General features: G+C 36.1%; 1 protein-coding gene across 1 annotated transcript in view; it reads right to left on the reverse strand.

The window, feature by feature from the left end:
* WDR72 (WD repeat domain 72) overlaps positions 1-19,891 on the reverse strand; it is a gene marked incomplete at both ends in the record, with an annotated part of 113,392 nt that extends 93,501 nt beyond the window's left edge. Inside the window, 12 exons of the mRNA XM_082005251.1 lie at positions 980-1,175; positions 2,518-2,738; positions 3,265-3,510; positions 3,968-4,109; positions 7,068-7,164; positions 7,520-7,665; positions 9,593-9,712; positions 11,553-11,629; positions 12,192-12,366; positions 15,334-15,412; positions 18,552-18,658; positions 19,739-19,891. Of these exons, the coding sequence (XP_081861377.1) occupies positions 980-1,175; positions 2,518-2,738; positions 3,265-3,510; positions 3,968-4,109; positions 7,068-7,164; positions 7,520-7,665; positions 9,593-9,712; positions 11,553-11,629; positions 12,192-12,366; positions 15,334-15,412; positions 18,552-18,658; positions 19,739-19,891 (1,759 nt within the window). The remainder of the gene's footprint in view (positions 1-979; positions 1,176-2,517; positions 2,739-3,264; positions 3,511-3,967; positions 4,110-7,067; positions 7,165-7,519; positions 7,666-9,592; positions 9,713-11,552; positions 11,630-12,191; positions 12,367-15,333; positions 15,413-18,551; positions 18,659-19,738) is intronic.
* Between the last annotated feature and the right edge of the window lie 1,027 nt (positions 19,892-20,918).

Genomic DNA, 20,918 nt, shown 5'->3' on the forward strand with positions numbered 1-20,918 from the left:
TATTTAAAGAAGCAACTCAATACATTTGCGGAAAAAGTAATTACCAGAAGGCATTTCCTATGCCCATAGCTTAACGATATTAAATAGCTTACTAAGACAACAGGCTTGTATTTATGCTGTAGTCATTTTGCCAAGTCCTTCATTAAATGCAGATATTTTGTTCTTTAAAACAATGGATTTTTTTGTTCAAAGCAGACAGCCTAAACAGTGTGGTGTAATAACTTGTAAAATAAATTATGGTCTCAGTGTTGCATTAGTAAAACTATGTTTTCATACAGTATTAATATGCTGTGCATTTCAGTGGTTCTAGACTCATTACACACTTCCCCTCCCTTCCAGGACACACAACTCTGAATCACATGGAAACACTGTGTTGTAATATCTAGTACCATTACAGTGTCTAAGAGTTCTGTCAAAGTATAAAAAACAACATCATCCTTGTGAATCAGCATTACAGTCTCAAGTCACCTGGGAATCCTACAGTTTAAAACCTGAAACACTCAGCTTTAGTTTTCCTGGCTACACAGTTGTGAGCTTTGCAATTATCTTCCACTATTAACTGATTATCAGTTAACTCAAAAGGTTTCTCAGGTTATGGTTTAGCTGAAGCAAGGAGAGCTTTCATGCTCTAACTTGGGATTGTTAGGACTGAAAATTTCATTCTTCTTAATAACTACAGAAAATCACTTACATTTTATTTGTAGCTTCCAGAAATATTCTACTCAATTCACTGCAATGTCAGCTAATCATGATTGTCAGGATCTGACTAAAGCTATTGTATTTTATTAGAGACATACCTTGAGCCATATGAAAATTTTATTTCTTGCTTGTTTATACAAGTGTTTAAGCTCTCTAATTAACATATTCAATGTGTTAGTATTTCTGCTTTGGTTTTCTATAAATTAGGTTTGTAAAACACCACATGACAGACAAAACAAAACTTAGGGAAAGTGGACAAAAAACCTCTCTCTGTTATTACCTGTTTCAATTTCCCAAATATAAACTGAATCATCTTCACATCCCACCATTAGCAGATTTTCAACAGGGTCAAATTTTATCTTCTTCACAGGAAACAGATGCTTTCTGGCATGTAAGAGACATACTCTCTTCTGAAGGTGTAGAATTGCTACTGAGTGATCACTGCACACACAGCACACTATGCTGTGATCTTTTAACTGCAAAACAGAAGAACTTCAGTTTCAACACTGCAACCACAGTCATAGTCACATCATTTTAACAAGTCTGGTAAAAGTTGTCCAGTTCTTTCCCAGAACATACTCATTTTAGAAAGTGTTTTATTTCAGCCGACATCTCCAACTTGGTTTTAACAGGCTAGATATACAAACAACTGATGTCCTGACAGGAAAGCAGACACTTTCCTCTAATTTTTCAATTAAAAAACCCCCGATTTTAAATACCATTTATTCACAATGCTTAGCCTATCAAAGCAGTGATTATATAACCAAATATACAGGAGCAGTTGTCCAAGAAGAGAAAGTAGTAAAAAAATTACCTTAAACCAAACTGCTGTTCATGTGATACAAAATTATGTCAAGTCTTATGACACAAAAGCCAAGGCAATGTATTTCTAACAAAAAATGGGGTTATGGTACAATTTAATTTCACACTATATGGATCTGATTCTGCAAAGCCTTCCCTTCCTGACAGTAATGTTTGGTGACACGCTAAGGAATTCAGCCCATGGAAAAATTCAGCCCTGTAAAGAGAACTGAAACACCATCCAAGCAGGTATTAAATCCTACCTAGCTTCCAGAAGAAGAGCTAAAGTCAGCCTTACATGAGTTAAGAATTTATGCCATTGCAAAACATCTTTTGGACTACGTAATGTTGGCATGTGAGTGAACTGAGTCAACCGTTAAGTATCAAATGTGTCTTCAAAGGCTTTCCAAGGAAGAAAAATATGCAATCCCAGCCCCATGGAATACAACGAGGACAGAATTTCATAGAGCATTCAGTAAAGTAAGTCTTCTAAATTTTTACTTCAAAATTCACTTCAAGAAAAACGTACGAAATTATTCTAAATCTTGTAAAACACAAACGCATACATGCGAAGGACCACAAGGATGTGTCAGAAACCAAAATCAAGCATACGCATTTAGATTAAAATACTTTTGGTCTAAATCTTTCCTTACTATGTTCAAACCCCTAGCCCTACCGATTACATTTTTTAGCTTCACAGATTAGAAGATAATCAGATTAACACCTACATTGACAATCATGATATTAAAAACGGTGAATAGAATATTAAAAGCTCTAATTTAATGTTATTAGTTTAGTATTATTTTTCTGAAATTACAAACTAACAAGAAATAAACCCCCTGAAATTAAAAACAACTTTCAAACAAGACAATTAAATGAATATAAGTTAAGGATAAAGTGCTGCAAGATAAAAGTGTTGCCAGATAGTTTTTTCTCACACATATACACACATACATATGTACGTAGAGATACTTTTTTCTTTTTTTTTGAAACATCATTTATTGTGCTTTAACTTACTCTATAGTTTTCCGGAGATCGCAAGAGCTCAGTCACTGGACCAGATTGCAGACTAAATTGATGCAAGATACCTCCAGTAAATATATCCCAGCAGATCACGACAGAATCCTGGCCCCCCGATAACAGCCAGTTTGGATCGAATCTTACTGTTTTATCATGTGGATAAAGTAAACAAGTGACTCTGCTGCTATGACCATTCAGAACCTTATAGGGTAGATTATCTGAAACAAGATAGTACATAAATTATTTCTGTTCTTTAAGAATAGAGGTTCCATATTTTACAGTGTATTTTCTAGAAGTCAGGAGATTCAAAAGACTAAATACAACAATCCTTCATGGGATCAAAGAATTTTGGACACATTCCTAAAACTGAGGACAAAGCTCTGCACTCTGAGCTTCATCTACTGAGATGTACCTTTTTTCATTCCTTCATCAGAATGATCTTTTAGAGGAAAAGTGACAAAGATGACTATTGCCCGTATCGTGACATCCCACGTATCTCATTTCCAGGTGACTCCATGCCCACAGCCATTCCAGGACTCCCAACAGTGCAAAGCACCTTGGTAGTACTAAGTTGTGATCTGATAGATCAGCCACAGAAGTAGAAAGAAGATCGTCATCATCCATTTTCCTCATGAAATCCCTAACCCCTATTTTTCAGACAATTTTTACAGGGATCACTGGAGGGTATGCCAGAAGTACGCAGTCTTGACTGAAATGAACCTGGACAAAATTTTTAAAACTTACCTTTCAGCAAAGATACGTTTTCTAGAAGTCTTGCTCTTGCAGTTTTTAAACCTAGTGTTACAAAAATCTTCCCATTTTCACATCCACACACGAGTTTATCAAGAGTGGGTATGTATACAGAGGAACTGACAACTGCACTTCCAATTCCATCTTTAGATGCACAAAGATGATCAATAATGCCCTCTGACATCGAGTGGTGTTTATCAAAATTATCCTGAATAGTCCACACTGCTGTAATTGGGATCTCTGGGGGGGAGGCGGGGGGAGAGAGAGTCAGGAATTTTTAATTTTTTTTTTTTTAATTCAAAACAAAATAAAAATCTAAACAAAGCAAAAAATACATTTTAATCTCTTCATCACTTCCCCTAACTTATTCATTTCTGCAGCCTAGCGATGGAAAGTCAGCAGTTACTATTCCAACACTAGATCACATCTCACTAAATCCTTTTCAGACATTTGATAGAGAAACATTTATGGGCAGATGGTAAGGAAACAGGAACATTTATTTGTTCAGTACCATGAAGAATTTCTAGACAGTCATCTTTGTTAGTGTCTTGCTCCTAACTACAGGCAATCATCACACAATGAATGAATAAGCATCACTTTCTAGTGTAAAAATATTTTCATGAGAATTTAAGTTCTCATGAAGTTGACTGAAAGACATAATTAAAAAGATGGTATCAAGAGCACAGAATTGGCAAACCTTTTGGCAAACCATCAAATGTTGACACAGGGACATCAGGAACATGCCACAAAGTGATCCTTCCTGAAGCTTCACCAGAGAAAAGAACCTTGTAGAAAGGCTCCTTTCTTTCGTTCATGAAGCCCATGACAAAAGGAAAACTCTGCCAAAAATAACAGTATGTCAATATTCTGATACAAAAGAGCTGATAAAATACTATTATAATTAACTGCAAATTCAAAGGGTTTTTTTACATCAAAAGCTCTAGAAACATACAACAAATAATGGTTGAACCCTCACCTGTCACTAAGTTTGGCTCAGACCATGTCCACTCTACCTAGTGCAAGCCCCTCAAAGATTACCTCTGCTTTGCCAGTATCCTTGGCTAAGCCTACATCCCAAATGGAAAACTGGAATGGGAGCACTCCCTAGGTTTACTGTCTCTAAATGGAGAATCTATCAACAGTATCACCAGCATATAAAAAAAGGCAGCATAAGCACCAAGATCAGGCTGAAAAAAAAAATTCAGTGGAACATTTATAACCTTCACATCAAAACCAATTCAGTAAAGCTTCAATCATGACAGCTTAAATTACTACAAATAATGAAATGTAAGAACTACTCTTTTAACATAGATAGGTAATAGTCTATAACACCACCATTCAGTCATCTGGAAAAAGTTAGTTACTACAGAGGTATAATATCATTGATAAAAGACTTACTGACATCTACCTAGTTTTATTTAGTCAGTGCCAAAATTTATTGCAGTATATTTATCTCAAACACCATGTTTTCATTACCCCATGAAGACTAGAAGTCTGTAGGTTTTCTTTGCTGGTAGGTATACCACCACAGATAATATCACCACAGCAGTAACACCCAAATTATGTGATAACTACTAGTGACTTACCGAGAACATCCCGTTCAGTTGTTACATTAACTTAATTCTCAAGTAACAAAGTATTAAAAACAAGCATGGCATCTACGCTTCTAGTTGCTCAAACCCCTTGCAAAAGTCAAGAAAACCAGGAATCTCCAGGTATGTCTACATTAGTATGTTTGAGTTTACACCAGGTGTGTACTTTGGAAGTGAATGCTTAGGTTTTTATTGTGGAGCTGTCTTGGAGCTCCTAATCAGGATTCTTTTTGCATTAAAGTAAACTGGGAGATGCGTGCAGGAGCACACACAAAAAAACACCCCCAAACAAACCCACACCCTGTACTGTAGATAGTGTGGATGAAGGGTCATCAGTGCAAACCGTTTTGTTCCACACATTACCTTTACCTAGGTAGTGCAGACACAGCTCGACTCTGCTCCTTCGAGACATTTATGTAACATCCCCATATGTTGGATATATTTTATTTACAACATTGAAGTTTGGGAGTAAATTCCACAATAAGCAACTGTACTGTAATATAGTTCAGCTTATAATCTAGGAATGGAGATCAAAACAGCTCACCATGTAGGCAGTTTTGTTGTCTCACAAATCTGCTACGAAAGTTATTCAGATAGTAAGGTAAACATTAGAGCAGAAATATTAGAAAAGGGAAGGGGACATTATTTAAAAAATGCGTATGTTTTAGGGGGAGCACATATGAGCTTCTTACCATCACTGTAACCCTATTATTTGCTAATCCATGTGTTTTAGCTATTTACTGTCCCTCACAGTATCTGACCTTTTAGCATCCTTCAGCAGTTATCCTATCTGATTTTAGATCACAACATTTGGAGGGAAAGCTGAATGGCTTGTGCTATTGCCCTTCAACTGAAAATTAAATCTGTCAGGCTTCACAAGAGTATGCAACAAGAATGCTTTCTAAGAGCCTTTAGTTGTCAACAGAAAGAAAAAAATACACTAGAAAAACCTCACATAGGTATGCATTTGACAGTGTTTCTAGTCAGGTACAAATAAAAATATGTCTCCCTTGCACATCTTCAGAAATTATCTGAAGACCTGCTTGAGTTCTCATGCAAATACACATCAACCAAACTAATGCAACTGCAGGCAGGAATTAAATCCACATCTTCCAACAATTGCTATTTCAAAAACAGTATTAGCAATAAGACTTAGCAACAAACCCAGAACCAAATCTACACAGAAAAATCTGTTATATTTATTTTGGTTCCATTTTTGCCAAATAAGAACCGCTGCCAAAGATTCTGCCCACCGCCCCCTGCCCCTTCCCAATTCTAATCAATCTTTTACTTTTGAAATCAACTATTTTTCCTTACCTATTTCTTTGTGGTCACACAAAGCACTACTCAAAAAGTGAGTCAGGATGCAGGTTTTCCAAAATTGCGGAGTCCACTTGAGCTACTTTGACTAAGCAGTAACTTCTAAATTTGAAATTGGTGTGACATGCTCTACTAAACTTAAATTCTCAATCAGAAGTATAAAGATCACCTACTTTTTTAGCTTCCCATTTTCTGAACCATAGAAGCTTCTTCAAGCAGAGACCACGGTTCTGAAGAGTCACATGTGTCTAATTTTATGCACTGTGGGTACTGTCAGTCTGTTCTCAGTGCAAGCAAGTCAGGCATATGATTATGCCTCTGAAGGCTCAAGATAAAAGTATTCTGGATAAAATGCCACAGACTCAAACCCCTTTAATTTAGGACGGATGCACATGGGAAACAACTTATTTATGTAGTTACACTGAAACATGCATATATTTCTTAATAAAAAAATAACTAAGCAATGTGCTTGCATTTTGCTTGGGGGTTAGCTTTTTCGTTGTTTCCTTTTTTAGGTTTTCTTACATATTTGAAAAAAAAGCTTCTAAAGCTATTTTAGACCACCTTTAACTTAAGAACACTTGCTCTTTTTCACTGAAATTAGAAAAAAAAAAAATCACTTCAACAATTAGCCTATCTATAGCTGACAATACAGTAATTTTTTCCTGTGAAAAGTATTGCCAGAATTTAAGACAAAAATATGCTATGAGCATTTCCAAGTTTGCAAATAAAAATTTTAAAATGAACAAATAAGTCTTACTCATTGTTTCCATAGAACAATTAAATCTGTTGATGAATTCAACAATTTTTTGATGATCATTCCAGTAATTGTAAACAAATAAGGAATGAACTTTTGAAGCTCACTGTAAACATTTATGAATTTACCTTATTCTCCTTCACACCAGTAAAGCAGAGTAAATGAGGATAAACAGTTTCTTTCAGCACCTTCCCATCAGCAGGATATACGCTTTTAGAAAGCCCACTGCATAATTTGGAAAAAAAAAAGCAGCTTTTGAAAGTCAGGTTTTTTAGAAAGCAGAACAGCAACAACCAAGATACACAAGTTCAATTAAAAGTTACTGAATAAGTAATTACAAGTGACTTTTTGAAATCACAGCACCAGCTGCCCAAGTTCTACATGGCTAATCTCATTCCTGTGTCCCCTGCTGTGTCAAACAAAGACTGAGGGCTGTCAAACTCAGGGTAAATCTTTGAGTGCCAAAGTGGTTTTGTTCTGGTTTTTGATCATTTGCAACATGCAGAGATTTTCCATAATAAACCTTCCAAAGTTCATCTTGTACCTGAACTTTTTGTGTGAATTTCCCATCTGAGCCCACCTGTTCAGCAGCTGGTAGATGTAACTGTGGCCATCTTCTGTCCAGATGATAAGTCTGTAAGCTGCTAGTACTTCTCCACCAGCAAAGCACTGACCACTTTTACAGAACTCAGTACAAAGCAAGGAGAAATCACAGTAATCATAGACCTAAGCGCAGAAAAACAATAAAATATAAACAAACAGTATTGGCACATTCATTTTAATTCAAGCTGGTTTTGAGCAATGGATCAATAAGTAGAACATTTACTTGACTCTTTGTAGTTTGACTACCTCTTTTGAAGCCAAACAGTTTTCATACTATCAAACTACTGCAAAGTCAGAATCAAAACATATATCTCACAGATAAAGAAAGTGACAATAAAAAAAGCAGCATTAGAGCCTTCTGTTATATTAGGGGATTTTGGGTAGGATTTACTTTGTTTTGCCTTGCCTTGCATTCATTATTAATATTTACTGGACTATTAATTTCTTATAGAGAAATATGACATTGAAGACTTTGATAGAAGCTATAAATGCTTCCATCTGTATTCTTTAAAAAATTTATCTGCTGGCATAATCACAGCACGTATCTTAAGAAGGCAGACTTTTTCTTTTCTTCTTTGGGGAGCAATAGAGATTCTTCTTTCTTGCAAATTAACTGAAAACAAAGAACATGTAATCCCCTTTGCTTGCAAGAATTCTTCTCTCTCCCATTCCTAGAGCTAGTAAAAAAAAAAAAATATATATGACTTGTTTGGTTCCTCTGACCTTACCATTTTAAGCCAAAACAGGATATGGCTAGGGCAACCTAGGATATTGTCTGCTTGTTCATGTTCCTAGTGGCCTCATGGAGAGACTATTCATAGCCACATTTTTATGATTTATTCCAGCAGTGTGAGGAAATAGATTTCAGAAAGGGAATTTCTATGAATTATTTGTAGCTAATCTCTATTCATTAGCTAATTTGCACAAGCAGGTTAAGGAGCCACTCTAAATACACATGTCAATCTCTCCTATCCTACCTATCACATACTTTTCTAATTAAGCAATATCATCATCATCATCAACTTGATTTTAAACCTGTATATCCATTGAAACATACAGGTTGAAAATGCAACATGACTTATGTATCTATAACACTACTTTAAGCAGTAAAATACAAGTATTCAAATGCATAATGGAGATATTACAAGAAATGTACACTTCTTGTGGAAAAACAGTATAGAAATTAATAGAAAACAATGCATCTTACAGAGATTTTTTTCCCCCCCATGAAAAGCCTATCCATCCTATACATGGAACTTCTTTATAAATGCTTTTGTACAAACTTTTTAACATAGCCCAAGAGAAATCTCAAGGATACCCTACAACTGTATTATTCAAAAGTTGACTCAGGAGTATATGAAATGTCTGCCACCCCCCCCCCCCCAGTGCTGTGTGGGGCAGGTACATATGTTGCACTAATAGTTCAGGATTATTTTGAAAAGAATGTTATAACACTGGGAAAAAGAAATACAGACTTTTTACAACAAAGTTCAGTTTAACTCCATCTTAAAATAAACTAATAATAGTTGCAGGAACTGCAGGATGCATTTATTTTCTTACAGCTACAAGAAAAAGTGATATCGTCTGGGGTCTTTAGTTTTGCTGGCTTCTACTAGTGGAACCCAGGCTATTGGCCCTGATGGAACAAAGGACCCTGGTTACCAAGGACTTACCAACTGTGATTACTTCTGTCATACTTAAACAGTGCATCTTTTGTGCATCTTTGTCTCCTTTTGAAATGCACTGTGGAGGGGACTAGAATGCACCCAGTGCTCTAAAACTAGCTAACACTTAAAGTAATCCCCTTTGTACCCAGCCAATTTAATGTTAAACTTTTAAAGCAGAAATACATTAAAAAATAAACACTTCATCTCAGTCAGGCATTTAAGAAAAGCAGAGAAGGGATACAGCACACTATTATATTTGACAATTAGTAAACATGTTTTCTTTAAGCTGAGGAGAAAAATGAGTATCTGCACATAAAAAACCAAATCACATCAGCTTTTCAAAAATAATTAACAAAATTAAAGTACAATGCTCAACAATGTACCTGCCAGCATGTGGAGGACACAACTAGAAGGAGCCTTTCCGTGTAAGTACAAAACCTTACTGCTTGACAATTTACACAGTCCAGAGATTTTGAATCCTTCTCACATACACTTTGTCTCTCCTTTACAGCACAGAAGAAAAAAGCCATGAGAGTTATTCTAGGTATTTGAGCTTTTCCTTTTAGGATAGAAACAAACCACTGAAAATACTTTTGTTAACATACACTTTCAAAATGCAAACCAACATATAATTCTTAATTACAATGAGATAGGAAGACAGCAATTTTCACAAGTACCATGTAAACAGAAGACATTCAGCATGGCTCAGAACTTGATCTCATTTAAATGTTAACGAATATGGAGAAGGACTCAAGGCAGGTCACAGACAGAATCTACTGTAATGAATATCTGCTAAGTATTCTTCAGTCAAAAAACAGCTATAACTTGTAAACTGAAGGTACCAGATTCAGAATGGCTGATGAATATTCCGCTTTCCCACTCATCCTTGTTGCAACCAGGACAGTCTGAGACATATGCTGTTGTCATGTCTTGTTTGACCTTAACACCTCTAAAATTAGTGGAAAATTAATTTCTTAGCTTTGTATTGCTGAGTGTACAGATGGTTTAAAAAAAAATATGTATTTTCACCCTTTTTATGTGAATATTGGAATTATCAAGGCCATCACGCTCAAAATTATCATATTGGAATTATTTTTATTCATTATTGATTAAATCACTGAAAACTGATGTTTTCTGTTTTGAAATATACCACCAGTATCAAAACTCCTCAAGAAGTGGTATGCTGGTCATGGAGTGGAATGCTGTCAAGCTGCAAACCATTACCTCACTAATCTTGCAGCACCAATTAATTCCAATTAAATCCAACAATATTTCTTAAAATACTGCTCTTTAACATATGAAGTAGCTGGATTGTTAACAACTCCACTCCTCCCTTCACAAAAGGAGGTCCCAGGCAGTAAAAAGATGGCACCATACCATATACGCTTCTCTGATGTCTGTAATCTGTTGTTACAGCCCCCAGAATTTCTACCGCATGACACTATTTTTTGCACTAGGAATGTTGAAAATACACCACCACCCCACCACCCCCAAACACTGCAGATAACCCAAAAACACATCACAAAAACACTGGCATCAAACTTGACAGACTCTGAGGAACTTGATGCTACCCATTAATAAATAGTGCTGCGGCATCCTCTGCAGTTTGTTGAGCGAGGCAGTAATGTACTACCGATGTTCAGAGAAGACTGTTGACATTTTGCCATTTCTGTTGATGATTCATAGTATGTAGCTGTAATACTGAAGTCCCTCTGTGAATCTAGCTCTCAGTTTAATTCAAACACAAAACATTGTATTCCAATTCTAACACTTGTGCATGTCAAGTGCTGTCAAGTGACAGCTGCTGAGAATATTACCACAGAAAATTTGCACAGAGTAAGTGAGTTTGAAGATGGAGAAATAGGGCACTTGACACAGCAAGAGTCTTTTCCAAGAGAAGACAGCATCGTGGGAGGCAGGGAGAGATAAAAAAAGTCTAAAGGACCATTTTGAAGAAAGTAACAAGGATGAAGAGGGAGTACAAAGGCCACTTTTGAAGAGCTTTGAGTTTAAAGGAAGGGGTGAAAGTGTTCAAAGAATGGAGTGACATTATCAGGACAAAAAAAAAGCATTATAACTTCAGCATCATGGAATATGGGAAGACATGAAGCCTGGGCAAAAGACACTGCAGTTGTCAAGGCAAAAGCTGTCCAATGGCCCAACTAATTTTAAATAGCAAGATGAGGGTGTGTTTTCAGAATTTTTTGACAAAATTAATCAATTCTGTTAAATACATACCCAGAAGATTCAAATTTATTCATATTCTGCTTCAATGTATCCTCTACTTGAGAATATTACTACTGTCACATTATCGTTCAAATTGCTCACCTCATACAAACTGACCTGTATGCTATTCAAAGACAAAGACAGGTCCCACACTTTAAGAACTCCAGTTACAGACACTGCAACCAATGAGTCTTCTGTGAAAAGTTAACAGCGAGATAGTCAACTTGAAACCAAGGTCAAACAGTGGCTAACACCAAAAGGTAACCTTGGCATAGACACTGATGCTCTATATAGCACTAAAATTAGGATTCTGCAAGACACTGTTTAGTTTAAATATTAATTTTACGTAAAAATAACTAATTGCTATACAGAAATACAAAACACGCAAGCAAATAGTGAATAGTTATTTTGTCTAATCATCTATATTTCAATAGAAGGCATAGAATAGTGGTTTTGTGCCCTTAATTTCCCTGATGTTACAACATCAATTTGTATGTATATCCAAGAAATGAGCTGCTTACAACCAGTGTGGAGGCTGCTTGTCTGTCTCTAAGAAACATATTAAATGAAACATGACCAACAGTAGGAATAATAAAAACACCTTCTTTGGTGCTGTCAGTGAAAATGTTAACATCTTGTACATAACAGCTCTGTAAAACACTATTAGATTATTAAATCTAGTACAGATGTACCATCTATACAGAAATATTTTATCACTATTTAACTGGCCTACATCAATAGATCAACAATATATACCTTGAATTCTTGCAGAGTGTATAATACACATACAATTTATCCAATCAGAAGACAGAGATGATGATAAAGTGTGAAGAACACCCAAACTCTTAGCATCAATAATAAGAACATCTTGATATTCTCCACAACAAAGTAGCCAGCCTTCGCCTGTCATTCGGAACGAGCAATGGTAATACTGTACAAGTGGAAAGAAGAGAGTCAACATACAGAACTACACAAATGTGCACGCATATTTTTCACATTAACCATGTCATACTTTGAATTGTAAACAACACTTGTAGCATTATTAAAAATCTACTGGGCAGGTGAGACCATACACAGTTTTGCTAGTGACACGAGCATTTTGCTTACATTTGTAAATTTTATGGCATACAGCTTAGTAAGAGGTGCTTTATATTAAAAGCAGTATCTGCCCTGCCTAAATATTAGGATTTTTTTAAGCAATCAAGGTGTTAATTTTCATTATAAATTGCTAAACAGCTTGGAACTTGTTTCTCTGAGAGGCCTCATTTCTCTCTAAACACCTGATAAAGTTCCAGTTATTAAGTGGTACATAAAAATGAAAAAATCAGGTGAAAATGCAGAAGATTCATAATGAAATTCACATTATTTTCCAGGAAGAATTTCTACTCCATGACACTAAATGCCCCAGTGTTCAGAAGATTCATTCTTTCTTAACAATCATATAAAGAAAACTAAAACCAGACACATAGCAAAGCACTAAGGAACAGAGTTGACAGAGGTGCAGAGTGACTATGAAGACCTCTTTTTTTGCTAGGTGTTTTATATGTGCAAGGACATTTGCACTTTGTGTAATATCTGTATGGAATTGTACAAATACACCTAATTACTGTAAATGCATATAAGCAGTCATCTCAAATGGAATTTACAAGTAAATAGTACCCTTAAGGGAACAACCACGTAGTCAGAAGAAAACACCAGATAGACCCACAAAATTGTGCCTCATTTACTGCAACTTCTCTGTACACTCAGTATTGCTTTGATAATAATTCTCGGTCAATCAGTTAACTAGTTGGAAGTGTGAAAACAAAAGAAGCATAAATAACTGGTAATAGGATAAGTATTACCACAGATATGAATGATCAGAGGCAGAAATTGTCAGCAGTAGGAACCCGTTGTAATTACTTAAATTACTCTTAAATTAGGCTTGAACTGGAAGATTTGCACAGTCAGTCAGTCCTGAGAAAATCCCTCACTGGTTAAGATCCACACACAGTTAAGAGTTGACTCTGGTGTTAAACTTCATTTCAGATTGCAAATATGTAGTTTGCACTGCTTGACATCTGCCATCTATAGCTGAATCATCTACACTGAACAAAAGGAACCTACTAGACCAGATAGGTTAGTTGTTTAATTAAAACCTATTAAAACATTAACTAAAAATAAAGCAACATTTTTAAATAGTGATGTTATCAAAGTCAGTGTGCACTAAACGTCCTATACAATAACATTCTGTAGGAAATTACACTCTCAGGTACTATTATGCCACAAGCAATCATTCCCCATGGAACACCAGCACCTAAAACAAAATCAAAAACCCACCACAAAAAACCACCCCAACCCCCCAAAAACCCTCACAAAAAAGATCAATTTATTATTAATATCTGAAGGTCGCATTTTAAGAACAGTTTCTCGTCCTAGCGACATCTATTGTTTTTCCAAAGAAAGTTTTCCTGTTAGATATTCCCGTTTTCCTTTAGCCATCTTGCCCAAGTTATTGAACAAAAATCATTATCTAGCAAAATTAGACTTGGCTAATTTCTAATAGAGAAGTATCAATTTTCTAAAAGTATTTTCTTCTCCTACCTCAGGGATAAGAATCAAGATTCTGCCTCTGATCTCCATAAAAACCTCCACAATGCAGATCTGTCTACTTCTCTGCAGAACTCCTCCATAACTTTAACTATTAAAATCTAATTAAGCAATAGCACAAAGCAGATCATACAGCACCTCTATTACATTATAACTGAGTAATTGTAATTTTATATGTGTGTGTATATACATACATATTTAAAAAGAATATGTGTTTATGCGTTAAACATATACACAAATAAAAATTACAGAAGAATAACTTAACAGTCTATAATCTTTTAAACGTACATACATACACACACATATAAAAGTATATATTAAGAAGCTATTCTTCTGTAGTTTTTATTTGGTAATTTACCCAAGCTTTTTCTCTTCCATTTATCATCAACTACTGTGTATGAATGAATCTTGTCAAAACAGTGTCATGAAAACCAGCGTTTCTTCTAGAAGTTTTGAAAACATTTGGATTCTGAATTTGGCCATACTTTGAGTCACATGAGGCCTGAGACTTTCATCATTTGGAGACTTAGTTCCACCCTAGACTTCCTCACCGAAGAAAAACAGCATTTTAATCATCTTCTACTCATATATCCAGAAATAAACCATTTCTCTGAATCAAATCAAATCTGAATCAAATCCATACATGCTGCTCTTCAATCATATACACACATGTATTTCAAACACTCCCTCACACTCCAACATTTAGATACTTAGTGTACCTGGAAAGAGTTCAAAGCAGACACTTGAAATTATCTGAAGCAATATTTAAAGCAATTTGGCCTCTGAAAATAAGTGATCTGTCCCAAATTCTGCAATGAATGAAAGTGTATTTTTGGAAGTGGGGCAGAACAGTCTTTTAGATGTTAGCAGTTAGGCATCAAAACCTTTCAAATGTTTAAAAATAAGATCTTCAGCAGACTGTCTCATGAAGTTTGGCTAGACTGCTTGTACTTCTGAGTCATCCAAAAACCAGCATTAAACTCAAAGTTTCCATGCAATTTTAACACAGGACAAGAGTAAAGATTAAGACAGTTTCACTTTGTTACCTGGTGCCCAAACTTTACAGTAAGTTCATTGATACTGCATTCCACACATTTCTGTCTTAAAAACAGTTCTTTTCTTAGAAGGGAGTCAAAAAAGCAAAAAATAACAGATATAAAACTATTTCTATTGCAACAGTTTTTCCTCCTATTAAATATTTTATGAGCTACACATTAAAAATTCTATTTTTCTGAAAAATATCATGTTAATAAAGCAAAAATCCTCTTGTAATGAACAGAGATATTCCATGAAAAGTTGCTATACTTACATAGATTGCTGTATGCCTATAAGGAAGTTTTGTGTTCTCAATGCACTGTCCACTAGTGACATTCCAAACACACATCTCCCTGCCAAAGATAACTTTATATTATTGTCTGTCATTTCCACTCAATTGGCTGGAATAGTTTTGTGTCACCAAGTTTTTCTTTAGTGCTGTACTTAAGTGCAGTCTGGTCATTTATATGTGGCTTTTTGTTACAGATTACTGGGTAAGAAAATGTTATCGTCATTAGCTGGGGATGACATACAGTATCTGTTTCTTTTTGTTTTCGTAATTACACCCTACTGCCTTGCAGCAAACCTGACTTTAAGGCCAACTCTGGTCTACAACAAATTGTAGGTATACTGCCATTACAGCTCGCCAACGTGTCACCGTAACTATCTGCCGTTGGAACTACATCCTCCCAAAAATTATTCATTTCACTGAACTTAAACCACACATTTTGAAAAACATAAGGCATCTTCTGCCGCATCAGACTCCAGTTCTTGAGACGAACTGCAACTTCTGTTAAGAAGAAACAGTGCCACCATGAGGCTATTCCCGATATCTGTTATTGATACAGCACTTCCCTCTTGACAACCTAAATGTCTGTGAAACATTCTAGCTGCACTTGATTATAATTAAGGCTCAAGTTTAAGAAGGAAGTGTTAGCCAGTCTTCCTCATCTAGACGTTATTCAACATGCTAGGGGACTAGAGTACAAGAGAAAGACAATCAAATTAAATGTTGTAAATGAGGTTAAGAGGTATGTCATCATAGCTCAGCAACCGAATGTTAAATTTAGATGCTTTTAGATTTTATTTAAACAGGAAGCATTATTTCCACAGTTGAAACAATCATGTTATGATTTTTGAAATTACATTCTAAGACATTTTCTGTGTGAGGACTTAAAGAACACATTGGTAAAAATATTTTATTATATCAGAAATACTATTTAGTGTTTTACATTTTAATCTACACACTTGCACATTTTATGATAATCTAAAAATATTACTTAATTTATATTTTTCAGCTGGGCAAGAGCAGCAAAATCTACACATCTGTAGCATAGTGTCCAAGTTGGTAGACCAAAAAAATATTACTTAATTTATATTTTTCAGCTGGGCAAGAACAGCAAAATCTACACATCTGTAGTATAGTGTCCCAGTTGGTAGACCAAAAATCATAACTTAAACAGAAAGCTTATTCTGCGTGTTAAACAACTCTAAGCAGTGAGTTTCTCCTTGGTTGTATCAGAATGACAATCCCAGTAGGATAGCTAAAGCAGTACAGTTAATACATACAGGCAAACATGCACAAATGAAACCAGAATGTAACTTCAGCTTCTGCATGTTGCATTTAACTGACTGTGTGATAACAAGGAGCAAGTGATACCACATGTTGATAAACCTGTCCTACAGCATATGCTATATGCATGCACAGGACATCAGTGAGAACTTCTGAATCATTATGGATTCATTTATAGATTTCCATATAAAAAGTACAAAAATCCTGTTCAATACTTCATTGTTCTGGGATAAGTCAGTTACATAAACACTTAAGAGATTCTGAAGTGGGATATGGGGAGAGCATCATCTTCCATACAATTTCCTCCACCCTCACTACAAGGAGATGGAAGCTTGGAAGTGGCAGAAGTGAATGATTCACAAGCCAGAAAATGCAGTTCGACAAACCCTGCATCTCCTGAAGATGAGGCTTCCTATTTGCAATTAACTCAACTTCATGTTGCAGCCTTCCAGGGATCAGTGATGGATGCTTTACCCTTATGTAATACAGATGAGAATTCAGCAGTAATTTGGTAAAAGTGAACATTTAAAGGGGCCAGAAGGCTATTTAGTCCTAGCTATACACATTCCAAGCAAGCCTGATGACCCCTTCAGAGGCAGAACCTTTAGGATGTGAACATCTCTCTGTATGGTCTATCTATAGCAAAAACCTAATTTGTTCCTTAACGTTTTTCACCCCAGCTTTTTGGAAATTCAGTGTCTTTTCTCCCAGTATGATCTGGGAACAGTACTGCGCTAACACAGCTTCAGAATTAAGATGAAAAATAGTTTCATCCCTGAACCCTTGAGTACAATTGTAGGAGACCAATACAAATCTAGTATTGTAGACTTCTCACCCTCCTTTCTGTACATAACAACCAAAACTGTTTACCACTATCTGTCCAGTGGGGCAGTCTAGCCTTTGAAGATTAAGCAGCTGGAACCAGTTTGTTCAGGTTATCCCTTTATTGTATACTCATGACTGTGTGAAAGAATCACAGATCCTAGCAGCTGGAAAGGATAAAGCCACCCCTCAGTAAGAAAGTAGTAGTCTTAAGGTGCTGGAAGGTGTAGCTTGAAGAAGGGCAACTGACAGGAAATCTTCATCGGAAGAAGTTTTAACAGAGCTGTCCTATTAATTGGAAAAGATGAATCCAAAATGAGAGGTGAATATCATTAAGCAGCAAGACACAATTCTTTAGGGAAAGCCCTTAAGCTAGCCCTAACTACTTTCAACAGCTGTAACACTGAACAGATGGGCTTCAGACCCCAGCTGAAAAGAGTAGCAAATATTCAGAGAGAAAAAAAACCTTCTTGAATGCTAACCTAGCAGAACTACAGAAATTAGTTTGACTCAAGTGATGGGCCAAGTCACAACAAACACATAGGAGAAAAGCTGCAAATTCAGGAGCCTCTAAAACAACATATCACAAAATAGCAAGTTGGATTTAAACAAAGACAAGGAATATATATGCCTTTTATTCAAGGGCAGTCTTTTCGGTGCTTCCATACATGCTCACTGAGCAAGCATAACCTGGATCAGAGTACATTAGGCTCCATTACCAGTTCAATTCTCAAGACTGAGCCCAGGAAGGAACAGAAAAAAGCACCATGATATTAAAATGCTTCTGAACCTGCTGATTCCCTCAAATAGCCTGTTATTCTCCCTTTAAATGGGGCCAAGCTGACCCTCTGAACAATTCGTTCTCCTGACTACAAACTGGATACCTGAATCTGTCAAAATATTCTGTTGTCCAAGAGATGAGCTCTTAGTTAGACTATTGTATATAAGCAATACAGTAATTATCCTAAGTAGCTGTAATCGTTTTCATATCATGGAAGAAGTGGATTAAAAGCCTTCTGGCAAATGCAGAATCTGACCTACACCTGCCATACATTTCATGACTTAAGAAATTAATAATTGAATATTCAGTTACCTACCCATTTTCTGTAGCACTTACTACAAATGGCTGTTTCTCAAACTCTCTTGCTTTTGCCAAGCAAGTTACAGAAGCAGTATGGCCAAAGAGAATTTCTTTAGATGAAATCTAGGAGAACAACACAATGGTTTAACTTAAACATAATATTTTCTGTATAAACTAAGGAAATCTAAAAGCTAGAGAATACTACTTGTAGATGTTATTAATGAGTAATTGTCAATCTGCTTTGTTCTTACATTCTTCAGTCATGTTTCTGGAATGTACAAAGACAGGGATGGATTATGCAGTTTGCATAAAGTACAGTCTTTGTGTTCATTGTAGTCTAAAAATTGCACCTTCTGAAGAATTCATGGAGCATCAAGTGTTATATAACAGGCAATGTGCAAAATATCTCTGGCCTTCACCCTAGAGCATGCAGCAAAAGTGGCAGAGTGAAGTGGGGAATTGATACAGCAAAGCTCTTAAGCATGTATTTCATACAACATGTTTAAGTAATCACTTTGATTAGCTTCACTGCGTGCAAAGTTCTTAATGGGAAAAGGTAGCCCCATAAAACTACACACTAAAGTTACAAGCTATATTTGAGCACAAATGGGGCAGCCAAATCCAAAAAGAATAGAGCCATAGTTCTAGGAATGCAAGAACAAAAAAATGGAACTGCTTTGACTCAGTTCCATTCTCAAGAAAACATAAAATAGTCAAAACAATAGCAATAATATGCCAGGAGGTTTGCAGCTTAATTATACCAAAAAGATATATTTCATCTTACTTCCGCCATCTTTCTACAATTTTTTCCATTGTTAATCTGGTAGAGAGCTCTGGTTTTATAAATAGATATTTTTTCCTTAAATGACAGGCTGTGTTCAGCAATTGATTTAAAAAAAAAAAAGAAAAAAGAGAAAAAGACATTACAAGATAGGAATCATGAATGTTTACTTGCTGTCATTACTCACAGCACACAATCTCAAATTACAATCCACAAATCATGATAAACTATGAAAAATTTTCCAAAGTCTGCAAATAACTGGTTGCTCATATAGGAATTTCAATACTTTTTGCTTCAGGAGTTTACTATAACAAGTATCACACTGTCTTTCAAACTTAATCGAAGTAAGTGCAAGTCTGGATAATCCCATTGTTAATAATAAAAGATAACACTCAGCAGACTATAGTACAGCACACACTAACCTTTAATTCTGATGAAAGATCCCAGAGACATATTTGTCCTTCTTGGCTTCCCGTAACTATAGTCTGCTGGTCATCTGTAATCATAATAGCAGTGATGCTGTGAGAGGGAGCTATTTTCCCCCACACTGCCACAGCCTGTACTGATACCTTCATAGTCAGCACCTGAAAACAGAAACAAGTCACAATGATTCTAAGCAACATGAAATGTAAGAAAAAACAGCTTTTGAAAGGCAATTTAATCGGCACCTGAAAAGTGGAGCTACAAAAATACTGCTTAAAAAAATATTTGACGAAGCACTGAAAAATTTTCTAGCTGTTGCCAACATCACAGTAACATTTTCATTAGGACAGCTATCCACTAACAGCTTAAATATGCAGCAGGACAGTGATGTGCCACTACTTTAAATCTTGGCAGTATGAAACAGGATCAGGGTTACCAGGGACCAGTACTACCACAATACTGAATTATCAGGAACAGGAGTCATGTGCTGCCCCACACAACCTGGCTTAGCTCTGCTGGGCCCACACCACTCTGTCTTCTTCCTAATTTGGTTGGTGGAGTATACCCACCTCCCCTATTGTCTCCAACCAGCAGTACAGCTCATTCTCAGCAGCTAACTGCTGGAGCATGGAGGTGGCACAGGAGCAGGCTGTCAAGGAGTCTGTGGTTCTTAGGAGGATAGGGCAAGAGAAAAAGATAATAGGGCAGGAAGGAAAGAACAGGTGGTGGTCAGAGATGAAAAAAAATGTGGCCCAGGACAGTAAGGCACTATACCCTCAATCATTCAGTGGCATCTCCTAGAAGTAAGACCCAAAAGAAAGGTGGAGGCCAACTTGCAAGCTGGGAAACAGGAAGAACTAACAGACTCTGCTGCTCAACTCATGAGTCCCCGGTCCAAAGGAATTACCATACAATAGATTTTAGTCACTACTGCAAAAATTTGATTTAATGGAATTGTCCAAAATGACTACTGGTCATTAGTTAATTCAATATAGATTCTTATGAACTGCATTTCCAGGAAACTATTTCCGTGTCTGTTCCAACACCAGTATTTACAAAACGTCCTAAAATCCTCCTTATTAAAAGTTCTGCTTTGCTTTTTGGGGGTTTTTTTGGTTTGGTGGGGTGTTTTTGGTTTTTTTTTTTTAACTTGATGCATGGTCCTTTTAAAGCCACCTC

The sequence above is a fragment of the Phaethon aethereus genome (assembly GCF_964289735.1).
Source record: "Phaethon aethereus genome assembly, chromosome: 12".
NCBI classification, from domain to species: domain Eukaryota; kingdom Metazoa; phylum Chordata; class Aves; order Phaethontiformes; family Phaethontidae; genus Phaethon; species Phaethon aethereus.